At 42.2% G+C, this 17476-nt stretch overlaps 2 protein-coding genes across 6 annotated transcripts in view; one reads left to right on the top strand and one right to left on the bottom strand.

Annotated features, from left to right (window-relative positions):
• The window catches only part of TMEM266 (transmembrane protein 266), a 51275-nt gene extending 47830 nt beyond the window's left edge, over positions 1 to 3445 (top strand). For all 5 annotated transcript variants that reach the window (XM_066592252.1, XM_066592255.1, XM_066592251.1 and 2 more), the window contains one exon: positions 2446 to 3445. In XM_066592252.1, coding sequence (XP_066448349.1) covers positions 2446 to 2978 — 533 coding nt within the window. In that variant the 3' untranslated portion in view covers positions 2979 to 3445. The remainder of the gene's footprint in view (positions 1 to 2445) is intronic.
• A 992-nt stretch (positions 3446 to 4437) lies between these two features.
• ETFA (electron transfer flavoprotein subunit alpha) overlaps positions 4438 to 17476 on the bottom strand; it is a 40775-nt gene continuing 27736 nt past the window's right edge. The window contains exons 9-12 of the mRNA XM_066592256.1: positions 12789 to 12871; positions 8889 to 8954; positions 7713 to 7793; positions 4438 to 4627 (exon numbers count right to left, since the gene is read on the bottom strand). Coding sequence (XP_066448353.1) covers positions 4589 to 4627; positions 7713 to 7793; positions 8889 to 8954; positions 12789 to 12871 — 269 coding nt within the window. The 3' untranslated portion in view covers positions 4438 to 4588. The remainder of the gene's footprint in view (positions 4628 to 7712; positions 7794 to 8888; positions 8955 to 12788; positions 12872 to 17476) is intronic.

The raw sequence follows: 17476 nt of genomic DNA on the forward strand, positions 1-17476 counted from the left end.
TTTGACATAGTTGTGCGAGGGCTCATTTTGTTGCGGGACGTCCTGTAGTTTGTGTTGGTGCCATTTTTGAATACATTCGACGTTTTGATTGCTTTTTATTGTGTGGATGGGTTGATAGGCCTTTTCAGAAGGCCCCCGGCTGCCATGACACCCGAATAGCTCCCTGCGATCTCATTGCGGGGTTCCGTACAGGACCCACAAACTTTGTTCGGGGGATTTAAATGGCGCTGTCAGAATTGACAGCGGCATTTAAAAGGTTAACAGTTCCAATGAGCTGCCCGGTCTGAGCTGTAGTAAACAGCTGGCGCCCCGGTGTATGATGGGAGATTGCTGCACGATATCCCTTCATACATACCCAAATGCTGCGGGACGTAAATATATGCAGGATGTAAATGTACTGAAAAACATTAAGTGGAGTGAAATGGGAAAAATAAGGACAAAATTCTGCCATCTTTGAGGAAGTCTTGTTGTGAGGGAGTGTACACTGCAGCAAAAATGACATGCGTTGATTGTTCAGGTCAGTGCTTTAAAACATTTTTTTTTCCCACCGCCATCTTCTGACAGCCATAACTTCTTTATTTTACTGTCAATCTCGTTGTGTGAAGGCTCGTTGTCTCAGAATGTCCAGCAGATTCTATTGGTATCACGTTGGAGTACATAAGACTTGTTGATTGCTTCTTAATATTTTTTTTTTTCTTGGAGACTAGGTAACCAAAAAAAGCGCAATTCTGGCTTCTTTTTTTTTTATATGATGATCACCATGTTGCTGTGATAGATTGGACTTTAAAAGACATGGCGATACCAACTACTGTTTTTCTTTTACCATATTTATAATGAATGGGGGAAAAGGTGGTGGTTTTATTCTTAAATTTAACTTTTTTTCTAATTAATAAAAATTTTTTTACTCACTTTTGCAGAAGGATCTAGGCTGCCATGAAAACCAAATGGCATCGTACCATCTCATTGCAGGGTACATTTGGGACCCAATGGCATTTAACCCCTTAAGGACATGGCCTATTTTGGGCTTAAGGACGCAACGATTTTTGGCGGATTTTTATCTCCATTTTTCAAAAGCCATAACTTATACGGCCGCGGAATAGGAAAAGGGTTTGTTTTTTGCGAACTGTAGTTTTTGATGGTGCCATTTGTGGGTACATAGACTAGACTATATTGTAAAACTTATTATTTATTTTTCTTATGATAACGCATCAATTCTGCCATAGCTTTTTTTTTTTTACAGCGTTAATCATGCAGCATAAATGATACAATACAATGTTTGTGCGGGTCGGAACGGTTACGATACCAAAATTCTTGTATTTTTAGGTTTTTCCACTTTTCTGCAATAAAACCCTTTTTTGGGGGGAATTTTTTTCCCCCCCAAATCACTGCATTCAAAGTCCTGTAACTTTTTTATTTTTCTATGTACGGAGCTCTGTGAGGGCTTATTTATTGCGAGACAAGCTGTAGTTTTTATTGGTACCATTTTGGGGAATATACGTTTTTTTATCACTTATTGCATTTTGCCTCTTTTTTTGCCATACAGAGTAAAAAGCGTGTTCAAGTTATTGTACACGTCGTTACGGATGTGTCGATACCAAATATGTGCCACTTTATTTTTTTTTTACCTTTTTTTAATGCTAATATAAGAAAAAGCATAAAAGGTTTTTTTTAAATTACATTTTTTTTTTACATTTTTATTTTTTTACACCATCTATGTCCCTCTGGGGGACTTACAGCACAGCACTGATGATCGCTGTGATAAGGCATGGTATATCGCTTATACAGCGATCATAGGCTCTGGCGTCCTGTTGCCATGGCAACCAGCCGGGCTCTCTGCGACTATATCGTGGGAGCCCGGCAACTTCAGAGGGATCTGTGAACCCTCCCCATGCCGCAATCTACATATGCACTCCCGCTGCTGGAGCCGGAGGTCGGCTATGACTGACAGCTGGCTCCCGCTGCGGGATAGCACGAGATCTGTCATGATCTCGCGCTATCCCCATCACGTAAGGGTACGTCATTTTGCGGGAAGTACCTCGCTCCCATGACGTACCCTTACGTCATGGGGAGGGAAGGGGTTAAATGGTTAACAGCCATACTGATCACGGCTGTTGTGGGTGGTTGTCGGCTGTCGAAGTCAGCAAACACCTTAATTGATAGAGCAGGATCGGCTCTCTATCCCGCTATATACAAATTGTACAGCCTGTGGGGTGAAGGGGGGTATAGTGGATTTGTTGCTCTTCTATAGTAGGGTAGGGAATCGGTAGGGAACCCAAGTGGCAGATCCCCGACAATCAACTATTGGGCATCAATAGTAAATGCCCAGAAAGCCCCTTTTAATGTATAAGATCTATGGAGGTGCTGCAGCTAATTCCAGAGCTGGATGTTATGATTAACTACAACTGAAGTTTAGTGTCCTGATATTCACCAATGTGTTTCCTGCAGAAAGTGGAGTTCCTGGGACATGTATCATCACCACAGCAGCTATTGATGTCCATCATCACCCCAACATATCATCTGACCTGTACTCAGCCGAAGTCGCATTCAACCCAGGACCGGCCAGCAACTCCAGCAGTGTAACCTCAGTGAGTGTATCCAGATCTCCCGAGAGCTCCGAGACACTAGCACAGAGTATTAGCAGCCAAGTATTCTGCTCCTCCACCGACTGCAGCACCCGGGAGGAGTCCACAGAATACTGTCCTCTGGCCGAAACTATCAGGAACAGAGTGAATAAAACGGTTGTACAGGAACTGTTGTCTTCCCTTTCTGACGACTCATCCTTCATTCAGAAAGGGCTGGATCCAGCCAACTTGCACCTCAGCAACCCTGTAGGTTTACGTACAGGAAGTCCTAGACACGGGCTAAATATCTACAACAGGGTGAACCGAGAGAGCTTCGGCGTGTTCCATGACAGGGCAGTGATTCCACTCAACCTCCCCCTTCTAGAGAGCAAACCTATAGAAACAAAGTTAAAATGAAGCCGAGCCTTAGATTTATACCTCCTCAGTGAAATGCACAGCATTAGATTCCTCCAAGCCAACAGCCATTTTTGACACTATCAAGGCTAGTAGATCTACAGTCATCGGTCAGAGATCACCCAGTCAAATGGGATTCCAGTCACTGTGATACTGAAGCCAAACTGGATTCATATTCATGAGAAGCTTAGATTCATTATTCTCAGGAGATGCAAGAAATTCCTAAATATCAATCTGCTGCTGGACCTCACACTAGAGTTTACAAGACTCATTAATGCATGCATTTGTGTACAAAGGACTTTGGATCAACACTACACAGAAGTATCTGGTGGGCAGGTATGACAACATAGCTGCAATATTCCCTTTACTCATGACTACAGATTTTGTACAAATGCCGCAATATTTTTTAATGCAGAATGAAGTTTTGGCAGTTCTTGGAAATGCAAGTAATAAAATATCCTGTACAAGTACATGTGCAGCCGCCTCTTTCTTCAGAACCACCAGCTTCTATATTAGTATGCTTGAGTTGAACGGTTTACATTGCAGTAAAATATCACTCATATTTATGACCCCATTCAAAAGAATGGGGTTCATAGTCGTGCATCTCACCAGTGTGCAGGAGCCCTACTAGAGATGAGTTTCTATTGCTGACTGTGCAATTGCTGACCCAAACTCACAGCATCATAGATTCCTATGATGCAAGTTCAGGTTAGTAGATCTGGGATTGGACTGGGGCACTTGAGCATATTATGGCTGCATTTATGTTTCCATAATACAGACATGTGAAACTGGCCTAAGTGTAGAGTATTGAGCTTACTACAATAGGAAGTTGCATAGTTTAGCAGTTGTACAAATCTCAGCAATAGTATTCTACAATGTACCAGTCAGGAGTCCAGCGTGTTTACCTCCCAGACATGGTCTCAACCAGTGTTTCCCAACTTCAGTCCTCAAGTACCCCGAACAAGTCATGGTTTCAGGATTTCCTTAGTATTGCACATGTAATGTAACTACTGTCAATATCCTTAATTGCCACATGTATTCTCTTTATAGAAGATCCACCAATCATAACTGTTCGTATGCATTAAATTGCCCTGCGAATGCATCCCTATAGGCTTTTAGATCTGCCGCTCTCCTACACAGCTTTTATAATTAAAATCCGCCCGTGGACATTGGGCCTTGGGGAGACGGAACAATACCTCTGGAGTGCCACCTATTGGAAGGCAGCATTCATGCAAGTCAATGTTAAGGCCTTTTTACACTCTATCACTCAAAAGCAATCTTTTGAATGACAATCATCATGTATAAATGTGTGCCCGTCGTGCATTATATGTATGAAGTACAGTCAGGACCTTTTTGCATACTGCAGGTATTCTGTATTAATACAGTGAGGGTCCATAGCTAGATCCCTGCTGCTCATCTTCCATACCATTTTTTATGATTCACTACAATCAGGCAGCTTAAATGATGGAATTGGAGTTTAATAAAGTAGTAATAATCATATTCAAACACTGCCAATAAAAAAGTGAGTTGTATACAGTGTTCTGTGATATATTTACTTGTACAATTAATTACAAGGGCAGTTTCCTAGAAGCAGCAATTATTCCACTGGCCGGTTATTTTTTCTTTAGTAGTTCAGTCATTTCTGGTACCACCTACAAAACAAAATACACACAGTTACAGCTAATAAACAGCAATTCTGCTCAAATAGAACTCTGCGCTGCCAGAGACGCCTACTGGCAACCTAATGTTTATGGGCAAGCGTGGACCTGAGCCTGGATGTCACCCGGCAGCTTTTGACCTTCACACTACTGACTTATCAAGAATGTTCTGCCCAGTCCAACATGCACATTACTGGGGAAATCCCATGGGCCGCAGCTGAAAAGCCACAAATATTCTGTGTACAAAAGGGCATAATATGTAAAATATAAGGCTAGCTTCACAGCTAATTCTTCATATAGAGGAAGCTGCTTTCATACCACTTCCTCCCTTCACATACATCCATATATGTCCCTCCCGATTCACCCGACAGAAGGCAACACTAAGTGTCCTTTTTTTCTCCGTTGGGCTGGTGTAGATTCCGGTTTCAGACAGCCATTATGACAGCTATATACTGCAAAGATCCATGAGATAAGATCTTATCTGTGAAGGATGTCATTACATGCCAAAACCATGATGTGAAAATAGCTGTAGTCTGTCTAATGGCAGGTTCATATCGGCGTCAGAGCCGCCAACCAGAGGCCTACAATGCCAGAAGAAAAAGTGCTGCCTGTAGCGTTTTTCTTCCATCCCAAAACCAGGCAGCTGGGCAGAAATTGGGCAGACACCATCCTAATCCATGGGGGGTCCACGCAGCGCTAGTCAGTGCTCCCTTAATGGAGCAGTATTGTGAAATCCCCAGTGCAGGTGTAAAGGCACCATAATAAAGCTAAACATTTTAACTTGCATATTATATAGAATAAAAAAAATAAAAAAAAACACTATCTAAAACCCATCAACCAGGTGACCGTTCTCTAGTGAGGAGTCTTGTGTTTAGAACTTTTAAGCAAGCTCCTGCATCACAAACCCACAGTGATTTACAATACAAGGGGTTTGGGTTTTCAAAATCCCATCTACAAGTACTAAAAAAAAATCCAGATAGAGCATATTGCGGATTTTCAGATCTGTAGCACGCTCCTTGTTGTGCAAAAATGCTGCGATTTTCAGCCACTGCCAATAATGAAATCCATAGCAAACCCACACCATAGCATCATATAACACATTGATGAGGATCCATGGCAAAAATGGTCAGGGGCGTCTGCACTTGCCTTTAAGCCAGAGCCACACAAGTGTATTTTGACTGCATTCATGCATCTGTAACACGGACCAGAGTATCATAGGAAGACCTGTGGTCAGACCGCGACACTCATCTATATTACGGATGCATGAATGTGGTTGGAGCATATGGGTGGCTCTGGCCTAAAAGGTACACTGTTCAGAACAAGCTGCAGATCTGACTGACACATTATCCCGCTTTATACCCTCCAAATGCTGCTCATTAACAAAATATGTCCACATAGCAACCAAATACACCACTGTGTAAAAAGGATTCCAGTTCTGCAGTTACTGTCAAATGATGAGCAAAAGTAATTAACGTTAGCAATGTCATTCTGCTTTGGATTTTGTCTGTAGCTCTAAAACCCACTGACTTCTCCCGACACTTCAGAAGTGTTTATCCCCAGGTTGCCATGGATACGACCTGTAGGACTACCAGCACTACAGGTTGGGCTTGCTCAATAGGAATGATCAGGGATGTTTTGTTTTTTTTGTTTTAATCTCAGGAGCGGATTACTGACCAATAGCAGGGCAGCACTTAGTGGGGACAGGAAGGAAGTGCAGAGCAGGGAATTGTGTGAAATGTAGTTTAAAGCCACATGTTAGCAGGGATGCATTGGCCATCTTGGAAAATAGTGATGTGAGGAAACACTAGACATGGAGGACAGGATAGGAGGGTAATGGCTGCTGGATGTGTACCCATAACCAGCTGTGCAGAAACAGCTTTCACATCTGGAATTTTTGAACATTTATTTCACAGCAGGAATACCCCTTCAAGTATACAACGCCTCTGCAGCCCCCAAATCATGCATAAGCACCACATTTTGAAAGTAAAATATATGTAATATGACCCGTATCTATATAGTTCTACTGTATATTTAGAAACCTTCAACACCTCCCGAATTTAGCATTACACACAGCCTGATACATGCAAACTGCTTATCCAGTTTACCCCTTCTGTATAAGTGAGTAGGGCGAAGGACTGTGGTCCTCAATGAAAAGCCTCTGATGAAAACAAATCTTGAATTATTTACAATATCTGTTTCTATCAGGTGGAATTAATGTGCTCCTACAACATTTATTGAGGAAATAGTCTACATGTTGTTCACTTTAAGTGATTGTGGCTTGGATCATGCCAGCAGGCGACAGTTCACAAGCCGCATTAAGTACTGGCACTGCAGCCTGCTTTCCCCTGTAGACCACAGAAAGGCCAATAAGGCCGTTGGAAGATGAACTTGGAATCAGTGTCAACAAGCAAGTCACACATTGCTGACTGGTGCTAAGACAACCAATTTGTGTATACAATAAGTGATAAACTCAGGTACGTATATTTTAACCCTTTTTGGTTATACAGGGTGCAGTCAGAAAGCCTGATCCAGTGCTATATCTCAATGCTGCTGGACTATACTGAAATAATAATAGCATACTTGAAAAAGAAAGCATGGATGTACTACATGATGATATGGTACATGGGCTCTTCTACACGTTTCAAGTAAGCATCTAGCAATGTTGTGGAGTTTCTTACTTGAAGTACAGGGAGGGGCCCTACAATTCTTATAGTTGGACATGAGCAACAGGTTATGTATATATTATAGGCTTATAACTAGATGCTATTTTCTATGGAATGGAGTCGTCACTTGTGCAAAACATTCTTGGCCAGCCAGATGGAAGTATACCGTATACACCCGTGACAAAGTCACAGTGGCCCATCCAGGAAGATTGGAAAGTACAACAGCTGGGGAGGTTAAGGTGGTGTGAATAGAAAATACACTTCTGGCAGTGCAGAAATATTCTGCTGAATGAGATTAAATATGTTCTCAAGACTTACAGACGAGATATAGCTACATGGGTCACAATAAATGATACGCTGTATAGTGTAATTATGAACAAGGGACCACAATCTGTATGTACAAAAGATAGCTTTACCTTAAATAAATCGGCCACCAAGCCATAGTCTGACACCTGGAAGATCGGAGCTTCTGGATCTTTGTTTATGGCAACAATGGTCTGGGGGGAAAAAACGGTCAAAGTGGTGATGGCAAATGGATTTCAGCCTGCTCAAAGATACTTAGCAAGGCAGCCAACAAATCAGAATATTGTGAGGGGCACAAATTCTACAATACTTTAAAGAACCTTGGAGAAGTAAAAAGTAGGAATTGGACTAAAGCAAACTGGGAAATGGAAACATTTTTCAGAGTTTCTCCCATTAGGATAGAGTAGGAAATCACCATTTGACCTTAGGCTATAGCTACAGGACGGAGGCTTCCATCAAAGAGTGTTCTGCAGATTCTGACTGAATCACAGCTGCAGCTGACTGTACATTTTAATTTGTGACATGAACAGTGGTGGGGTATAAAAAGAAAAAAAAAAAAAAATTCACAGGAAAAATACCTAGCAATATTGGACAGATTTATATTGTCCTAACTTGCAAACACTCATATGAATAAGCCCTTAGGTTGCTAATGCTTGTGACCAACTGCCAATTGCGTGATTGTACTTGGACTTGCCATTGTTTCAGGTTGCAAGTCCAGGTGAACCCCAGCAATTAGTGGTAAGCTATATCAGCAACAGCCAACACTCCTATACTAGCACACTTCTAGTGCAGAAAAGGGAACAGAAATCTGGCAATTTTTTTGTTTTTCTGGCCATGAAAACCCCTGTGGAAATACTAAAATACGAACATTTTAGTCCTATGCACACGTATTTAGATAAAGTGTAAAACAATGCTAAGTTGCAGTAACTACAAAGATCTGGTAAAATGCTTACAATCAGACTCGGAATTAAAGCGCCTCTCCACGCCTGGAGAAACAAAGATGGACGAACAACTTCTCTGATGCACACTGTGCATTAGTATGCATGAGTAGTCCAAGACCCTACATACTCCTTTGACTGCCTGAACTGGTTAAATCAAAGCAGGTGTAGTGTCTCAGACCACTTATGCATACTAATGCACAGTGCGCGTCAGGTAGTCAGAAAAGCCGTTCGGCCATCTTTGTTCCTCCAAGCCTGGAGGGTCGCTTGAAGTAAGCTTTAGTATCTGGTTTTACATCAAAGTGATTGTAAAAGGTCACATCTTGCAATGCATCACAAGTACACGTTTACCTTACTGTCCTTCATTCCAGCCAAGTGCTGGATGGCTCCAGAAATCCCAACAGCAATATACAGCTCCTGCAAATACAAAGAAGCGACTACTAATGACAATTGGCAACAAACAGGACCACATCACAATCAGTCACTGTTAACCTGTTACATCTGTCATGCAGAAAGGTGAAATGGTTTGGAGTATCAATATGAATTCATATAGAGCCTCAAGTAATCCACTGAATGCATAGGTTTGTCAAGTAGACATATGATGAGAATGAAGGGCATCAAGACCTCCTTCGGACCCCAATTTGTAGGGAAACCTATTTTCCTAAACTCATCATTGCCTTTCCTTCCTCCATTCTCATTTTTTTAACCATGTGATTTTTATTGACATTTTTCATTTAGCATTAAAAATGAGAAAAACTAAATACTGCCCCATTACAAACACTGTACAATGTCACAGTTGGACAGCCCTGAGCTGTCCCCCCACGGGTACCAGAGATCCTCAAATTGTTTTGTAGCTCCCCGTTTTCAATAAATACGTTTTTGCATACCTACAAGCCAGGTGACTCTAGTAATAAATTCTCTGCATGTGGGATGGTCTCCTGAATCCATTGCTGAGCCACACAGTCTGGTCACAACCTTCCTCCCCATTCTAACTCTCTGCGTACTCCACCTAGTGGTGGCCGCATGCTGTTGGTTATGTGCATGTTTGCCCCAATACATTTTAACTAGTAAAACAGTTTCACAGACACGCGTCTCCGTGATTCCAAACCGGTCATTCGTTACCCGCTTCTACCAACTGTAGGCTAGCAAGAATAGTCCTGGAGGAGAAAGGGTTGTTCAAAAGTCAACTGAAAAAACACTAAAATGGGTAGCTCTACCACAAACTTCAGGCTGTAAATGCCAGGTACTGAGTGCACAGGTATAGGGCGGCACCCACGCTCTGAAAAACACTACACAAAAAGCAAGAAATTACAAAAAAATTAAAATAAAAATATGTCTCAAAAGGTATCCAGCTAGAATCATAATACACACCAATTTTATTAAAAACCTCTTCTTATGAAATACAAGTGAAGTAAATTATGTGAACCCCGGACAGTAATCAGGTGGGCGATATATTGTTTGGAGGACAGACACTTCTGTATTATAAGGTCATTTGAACATAGTTATACATTGTGAGCCACGTTTTAGTATATCCATCACTAGTGAAGTAATACTGCACCCACAAGGGCCGTAATGTACTGGTTAATTTTTCTCCCAAATTGTAGCATTGCTTTTCATTATTAATAATTTTATTAACCCTTTCCAATCCAATTTGTATTCTGGTTTTCCTAGGCGGCTTACTCTTTTTCTGCCGTTACACAACGGCGCTATATGCTGGCTAAAGCCAGTACTGCATGAGGTGACATGTTGGATAGGCTCCGAGAGCAGAGAGGTTGGCAATATACAGTAAGAGAACTCCGATGAACGTCTTCCAACATTGGAGCTGTACATCCTTAAATCATAAGGTCTTTAGACGTCAGACAGTGGATTGGAAAGGGTTAAAACCCTAAAATCAAATACAATGTGTCTATTATGATTACAGTGGGAGGCCTCGAGGGACAGTTTTTAATCTCTTGTTCAAAATCCAAACGTCACTTTTCCTCCTCTCTTCCCTTTTCATAATAGCTTTGTATTGTCTACATTCAACAGCTATAAAAGTTATTGACAATTTACTGTCTTTATCAGATTTGGATTTCAACAGAAACTTTATTTGAAGTTATTAAAAAGGAGCATAAAAAAGAAAAAAAAAAACCTTCATTACTAGAAGTGAAGGCTGCTCGCCTGTCACGGCTGCTCTTAACACGATTGTACCAAATGTAACCCTTCAAACATCGGTTACTAATAGCACCTTAACGTCAATGCATCACCAAGGCAACCGATATTCCTTCCCTTTTCAGTTAGATTTACTGTATTTCTGTCTTAACAGAGTCAAATAAGCCACAATAAAGAAATAGAGTCGGTACAAGTTACATAAAACGGAGCCAGCAATAAGCAAGGCCCACTTCAGAGCATAAAAGTTTAAGTAGGTGAGAGGAGGAGGATGGATATCGGGTCCGAGTGATTTCTACTTTCTTATTAAGCCCCTTAAAAAGCTCTGGGCTGACAGCCTCTTTCATCCTGAATTATCCAGCTCAGCCTTTAACTGCAGGAGAACAACATTCACAAATTGATTCGCAAGTCCTTTGGGGCAGCTGGAAAAAACATTAAATTGCTGTAAAATATTCATATGTCAGTGCATTTGGCTGAAAGCAGTTGATGTTCTGCTCCCTGGGGGTTAAACATAAAAGCAATTTGGCCAGCATGCTCTGGATCCCCCTTTAATCCATCTCATTAACTCTTGTACTGACAGAACAGTCCAAGTTCAACTTCATTTGAAGAAAGCCAAGCCGTGAATGCAGCTAAGGCACCGGCGGTAGAGCTGCCATTGTAATGGTTAGAACAAGGATGATTTCCCCCACTGTTGGACTTCAGTCTCTCAATACATCACGCTACATAACAGCATTTGGGAGAAAATGATAAAGGAAACATTTTTACACCCATTTGGGGACAGATGCTCTGTAGTAATTATCTATGCTACCACTTTCTCTACAAAGTACTCAAGGCAGAGATCTTTCAAGAATTTTTACCTGACCGCAAATGAGTCCATCTCCGGAGGAGGACTCCAATGAGGACTTTCACCAACAATACATGTGACAGCGTACGATAAGCTGGTCCAAAACATTGCTAAATTACATATTCTAAATGGGCTGGAGAGAGGCCGAGGCTTTAATTTTGTTCCTCTTTTATGAAACCGGCAGCATCATTAAAGGGATTACCCAGCTATAAATGACCGAACCTCAAGTCTATAATAGTTAATAGGCGGAAGTCTGCCACCAACGGCCCCTGCCAGTCAGCTATGAACCAAACCAATGTGTCAGAGCCAGAAGTACATCTGTACACAATGCAGAACCCTACAGGTAGTACGGCAAGTACAGTTACTATTGAAGTGACCAGAAACCATGCAGAGTCCTGCACGGTGTAGAGTTGTGTGCTGCCACCTCTGTACGCTTATACAGCTGGCCGGCGATCAGGTCAGTAGCCATTTTGATCTAGACAAGCCCTTTAAGCCGCTTATAGTACAGAAAACTATTTTTAATTTGACCCAAACACACAGCATGTTAAGGAAAGACGCTCTCTAAAGAGAACCCTGCACTACGACGGCTTGCATAGAATCAGAGCTTCGGTGTGCTGTCCTAATAGATTACTAGTGAGTGCAACTATATTCAAGGCCCATTTACACAGAGCAATGATCACTCAAAAGTTTTGAGCGATGATCTTTGCATAACTCTAATTAGCTACTTAAAAGTTATTGCAGGCAGAGCAGGGATACCACTGCAATAGCTCCAAGAACAATGCAGCTTTGTATATGCAAACAGCTGCATTGTTCTTGGAGCTTTCAGCTGCTGTCCCGCTGAGAACTGCCAACAGGATACCAGCTGAAAGAATGCCATCAGCACCGCCCGCTGATATCTCAGCAGGCGGTGCTGATAAGGCTCATCGCCAATTTCTAGCTGGCTAGAAATAAGTGATGAACGAACAGTGCACGATGGCCGCTCGTTAATTTTGAGCTATAATCGTTGTGTCTAAATGGGCCTTAACACAATAGCCTCTTGAAGTGTCAAACAAAGGAAGCACCACTTGGCTGTCTGGAGTCAGATGATTCGCCCATGAGATCAAGAGTCGTACATCCCATCAGTTTCACAGAACCAAGAGGCACAAACTCCATCATCTGAGCAACTGACTGTGAGGGGGAACATGTGCAAATCACAACTGACTTCATGAAAGCTCAAAAAGTAGTCTAATACATACATAGAGTTGTGATAATACACTTACCGGTGCAACAATTTTTCCAGTCTGCCCGACCTGCATGTCATTGGGCACAAAACCAGCATCTACAGCAGCACGTGAGGCACCCACTGCACAAGACAGGGAAGTTATAAGTACTTCTAAGGACAAAATACCATTTAGACATAAGACACAAAAGACTAGAAGAAACCACTAAAGACTTTTAAATTCCTCATCCACAGATTAGGGGATAAATGTCTAATCACTGAGGGTCCGACTGCTGTAACCCGAATGCTTCATGTGAATGTAGCAGCGGTACACATGCTCAACTGACGCTTCATTCACTTCTATAAAGCAGACAAAAGAGCCAAGTGCATCCATCTCCCTCCATCTTAAAGTGGCGAGTTAAAACAGCAGTTGAGCGTGTGCATTGACACTCCTTTCACATGGGGCATTCGGGCTGCGCTGATGTTGGGATCGCTGTTTCCTAGCAGTTGGACCTCCAGCAATCATTTATCCCCTATTCTATGGACGCGGTGAAATGTCTTTAGTGATAAAACCCCTTCAATGAAATGACACAAACATATGGTAAAACGGGAATAGGATAACACTTACTGGACAAAATATGGAGGAATATACTTAAAGGGGTTTTCCAGGGAAATACTATTGATGACCTATCTTAAGGAAGCCTCCGCACCGACCTCTGTAGTGGCCAGCGCTTGTAACTGCAGGCACAGCTCACGTTGGTTTCAATGAGAGCCATGCCTGCAGTTATAAACGGTCCGACCTCTGTGTATTTGCAGCACCGACAGAATGCACCCCGCACAGCTGATTGGTTGGGGTCCCGAGTGATGGACCCTGGCTGAACAATCATTGATGCATTTCCCTTGAAAACCCCTTTAAAGGGAACCTGCCAGATTTAACATGCAGTCCAAACTGCAGGCAGAGTGTTATACAGCAGGATAGGCTGAGCAGACTGATATATAGCTTGATGGGTAAAGATTCGGTATAACTTGTGTTTTATTCATTTACATCTCTGACCATTGTGAGCTGAACAGTCCAGTGGGCGGTCCTATCAGTGATTGACAGCTATGTATGACCGACAGCCTTCCCTGTATGCAAAGTCATACACGCATAGCTGTCAATCACTGATAGCTCCGCCCACCGGACTGTTCAGCTCAGAATGTGCAGAGATGTAAATGAATAAAACACAAGTTATACTGAATATTTAGCCGTAAAGCTATATAGCAATCTGCTCAGCTCCAGTGCTCTATAATATGCTAACTGCAGTTTGGACAGTGTGTTCCAGCTGACAGGTTCCCTTTAAAAGCATTTTCCTCACTACAGACATTTATGGTACATCAATTGGATATGCAATCAATGTCTTCTCTGCCCCTCTTCTTTATGTATTGGCTTGTAACAATAAAAAATCAGTCTGCTGTTCATTAAATGAATCTGCCGATACAGGGGAAGTCTAGATAAATTACAATGACTAGTGAAGACGTGACTGAACTCTATTGTATTGGCTCATGCTCCTCAAATTTGAGCTATTCCAGTTCTGAATGAGCCTCAGCATATCCCTAGCTTCATTCCCATTTCAGGCATAGTCTTACTTGTGTGTGATCTGATGCAATAAGCGCTAAGTCAGAAACTCCTACCACTACTCGATACCACAAGATACTTCTAGGGAAGGTTTTCAATTTGTATACTTCAAACAGGATGTAAATTATTAATACGGGACATAGTGGAGGATTAGGAGTAACTTTATTTACAGCAGCTCTACAGAGGGAAAGATGTGAAGAGCACTCTAGTTGTTTAGTACATAAGCCGTGCCCCCATGCACGGCACCATTGCCCATACTAGAACTGAAACGTCACATGTGATTACCTCGAATGCCGATAATATAAATCAGTTTCAAGCGCAGAGAGTTTCAGATTCTATATAAATTTGCTGTCTAATGAGTGGAATCCTACCTGTGCACCGCCAGAGTAGTATTGTGCTCCTTACTGTACATCATATGAAAACTGGCAGATTTCTATATATGTATTGGCCCGCCGATATACGCTTCCATTTAAGCAGTTCCCCCCTTCCCACCCCCTCACCGACTCTCTGCCTCTCTCCTCCACTGTAAGTGATTTGCAATGGGAGTGGGCGGGATGGGGGCAGAGCTAAGCTCCCGCCCCCTCTCCTTGTCCATAGCCAGCAATGGGAGTGGGTGGAACAGAGCTTAGCTCCGTCCCGTCCCACCTCCTCCCATTGCAAACGCGGAAGTGGAGGAGAGGCGCAGGGAGACGGTGAGTGGGAGGGAAGGGGGGGGGGGGGGGGGACTGCTTAGATGAAAGCGTATATCGGCTGACCATGAAAACACCGGCCAATATACGCTTGTGTAAATAAGCCCTTAGGCTGGTTTCACATGGCTGAGAATCTTGCACGAGATTTGTGTGTTGTGAGATGCACAAATATCACATGAATATGAACCCTATTCTTTTGAATAAGGTCATACACAAGAATTCACAGCATGCCCTCACACCGCGCATGGTTTTCAATTGGGCCAGCAAAGCATTACATTGTGTGTGAGGTCCACGCGAGAGTGATGCGAGGTTTCCCACTGAAAACAATAAGATACAGTCTGCGACCCTCTGCCGTGGCTGTCAGCCTCACCGGAGAATCACTACGTCCTCCGAAATGATCTGAGACATTTTGATACAAACACACCTCGCATCTGCAGGGAAAGTTGCATGTTGGTGAGTGCAATATCGAGCAGAGTTTCACGACCTGATATCACACTCACCCGTGTGAAATTAGCCTTAGTTCATAGTAACTTAGTATGTAAGGCCCAAAAAAAACCCAAAAAAACATGTGCCCATCCAGTTCAGCCTATTACCGCCCCCAATGTTGATCCAGAGGAAGGCAAAAAACAACAATGAGCTAAAAGCCAATTTGCCCCATTTAAAAGGAAAAGAAATCCTTCCAAACTCCAATTTGGCAATCAGAATAATCCCTGGATCAATTCCAGTTCCTGATGGCTTATGTCACAAACATTTAGAAAATATCAATAGCGGAAATCTTTTGGCCTGCGGCTAACAAAACAGTTTGAAAAATTCCTGTTCTGCAATAAAACCTGTGATTTTTCCTTATTCTTGTTTGCATAAATCAGTAGACCTAATTCAAATGAAGTGACATTAACATTCATTCACAAACACTAGATGACAAAAAATACATCTATCTTTAGGTCTCAGGAATTTAGCACTAGGTTTTCTGTTACTCGCTCACATGTAACTGATGGTGTACTTTTATGGAGTCATAACTTAGTTTTGTTCCAACTGAGCTGGTATTTCAGCCGGCCGTATAAACTATGCAGCACATCACTGCACGCATCACACCCAATCATGGCAGATTGCAAACCAACACGTTCATGCACAAAGCGAGTGCGTCTGTTTTTGTATACACTTGCAGCCTCATGAGGCCATCGCGACAAACTTAACTGAACTGTTCACCACTTGGAGGATCACTGTCCAACTACTCCTGCCATGGGTGAAGGATTTACTTTTGGAGATCTTTGCTTGTGACCCCAGGAAGAGTGCGTTTTCTTAGGGACCTTTCACACAGGGCAGACTATGCCCTCATGTGGAGTATTCAGCACCACGAGCCACACTATTATCATGGGGATTTTCATGCAAAATTGAAAATGGCAGAATTGTCGGTAATTCCGCATCAAAATCCACAGTTAGCAAGGTGGATTTTGGTGCGGAATTCCAGGACGGCATATTCTTCAACACTGTTGCTTAGCCCCCCCCCCCCCCCCCCCCCATTTACGTTTTTTCCTCACCCCTTTTAAAAAATCGTAACTCTTATTTATCCTTTAACGTCGCTGTATGAGGGCTTGTTTCTTGCAGGACGAGTTGTATTTTTCAATGGTACTATTTAATGTACCATATAATGTACTGGAAAACTTAAAAAAAAATTCAAAGTGGAGATATATGGGGGGGGGGGGGGGGGGAGAAATGAAATTCTGCCATCTTTCTGTGCGTCTTGTTTCTACGGCGCACAAACTGCAACAAAAATGACCTAATAACTTTATTCTATAGGTCAGTACGATTATGATACCAAACTTTTATTGTTTTTTTTTTGCTGTACTACTTTTATTAGTTTTTAAAAATTATTTTCTATCGCCATCTTCTGCGCGCAATTACTTTTTCTATCTACATAGTTGTAAGAGGGCTCCTTTTTTGTGAGACGTCCTGTAGTTTACGTTTGGAACACATACGACTTTTTATTGCATTTTTTTCTGGAAGACAGGGTAACCAAAAGAGTGCATTTCTGGCGTTATTTTTTTTTTGTCTGACGACTTTTACCGCGCAGGGTAAATAATGGTGTTACTTTGATAGGTCGGACTTTTACGGATGCGGCGGTACCAAATATGTATTTTTGTTTGATGATTTAGATTCTTTTATTATAGATAAGGCAAAAGGAGGGCGATTTAAATGTTAACTTTTTTTTTTATTTTTAAACAATTAGTATTTATTGATCTTATTTTTACACTTTCTTTTGACCTCCTAGAGGACCACAACCAGCGATGCTTTGATCACTCCTGCAGTATGATGTAATGCCATAGTATTACATCATACTGCAATCTGACAGGCAGTCTATCAAGCCACCCCACGGGGATGGCTTGATAGGCAGTCTGCTAAGACAGACCTGGAGCCTTTCAGAAGGCCCCCGGCTGCCATGACACC

This window comes from Eleutherodactylus coqui, chromosome 2 (assembly GCF_035609145.1).
Source record: "Eleutherodactylus coqui strain aEleCoq1 chromosome 2, aEleCoq1.hap1, whole genome shotgun sequence".
In the NCBI taxonomy this organism is placed as follows: Eukaryota; Metazoa; Chordata; class Amphibia; order Anura; family Eleutherodactylidae; genus Eleutherodactylus; species Eleutherodactylus coqui.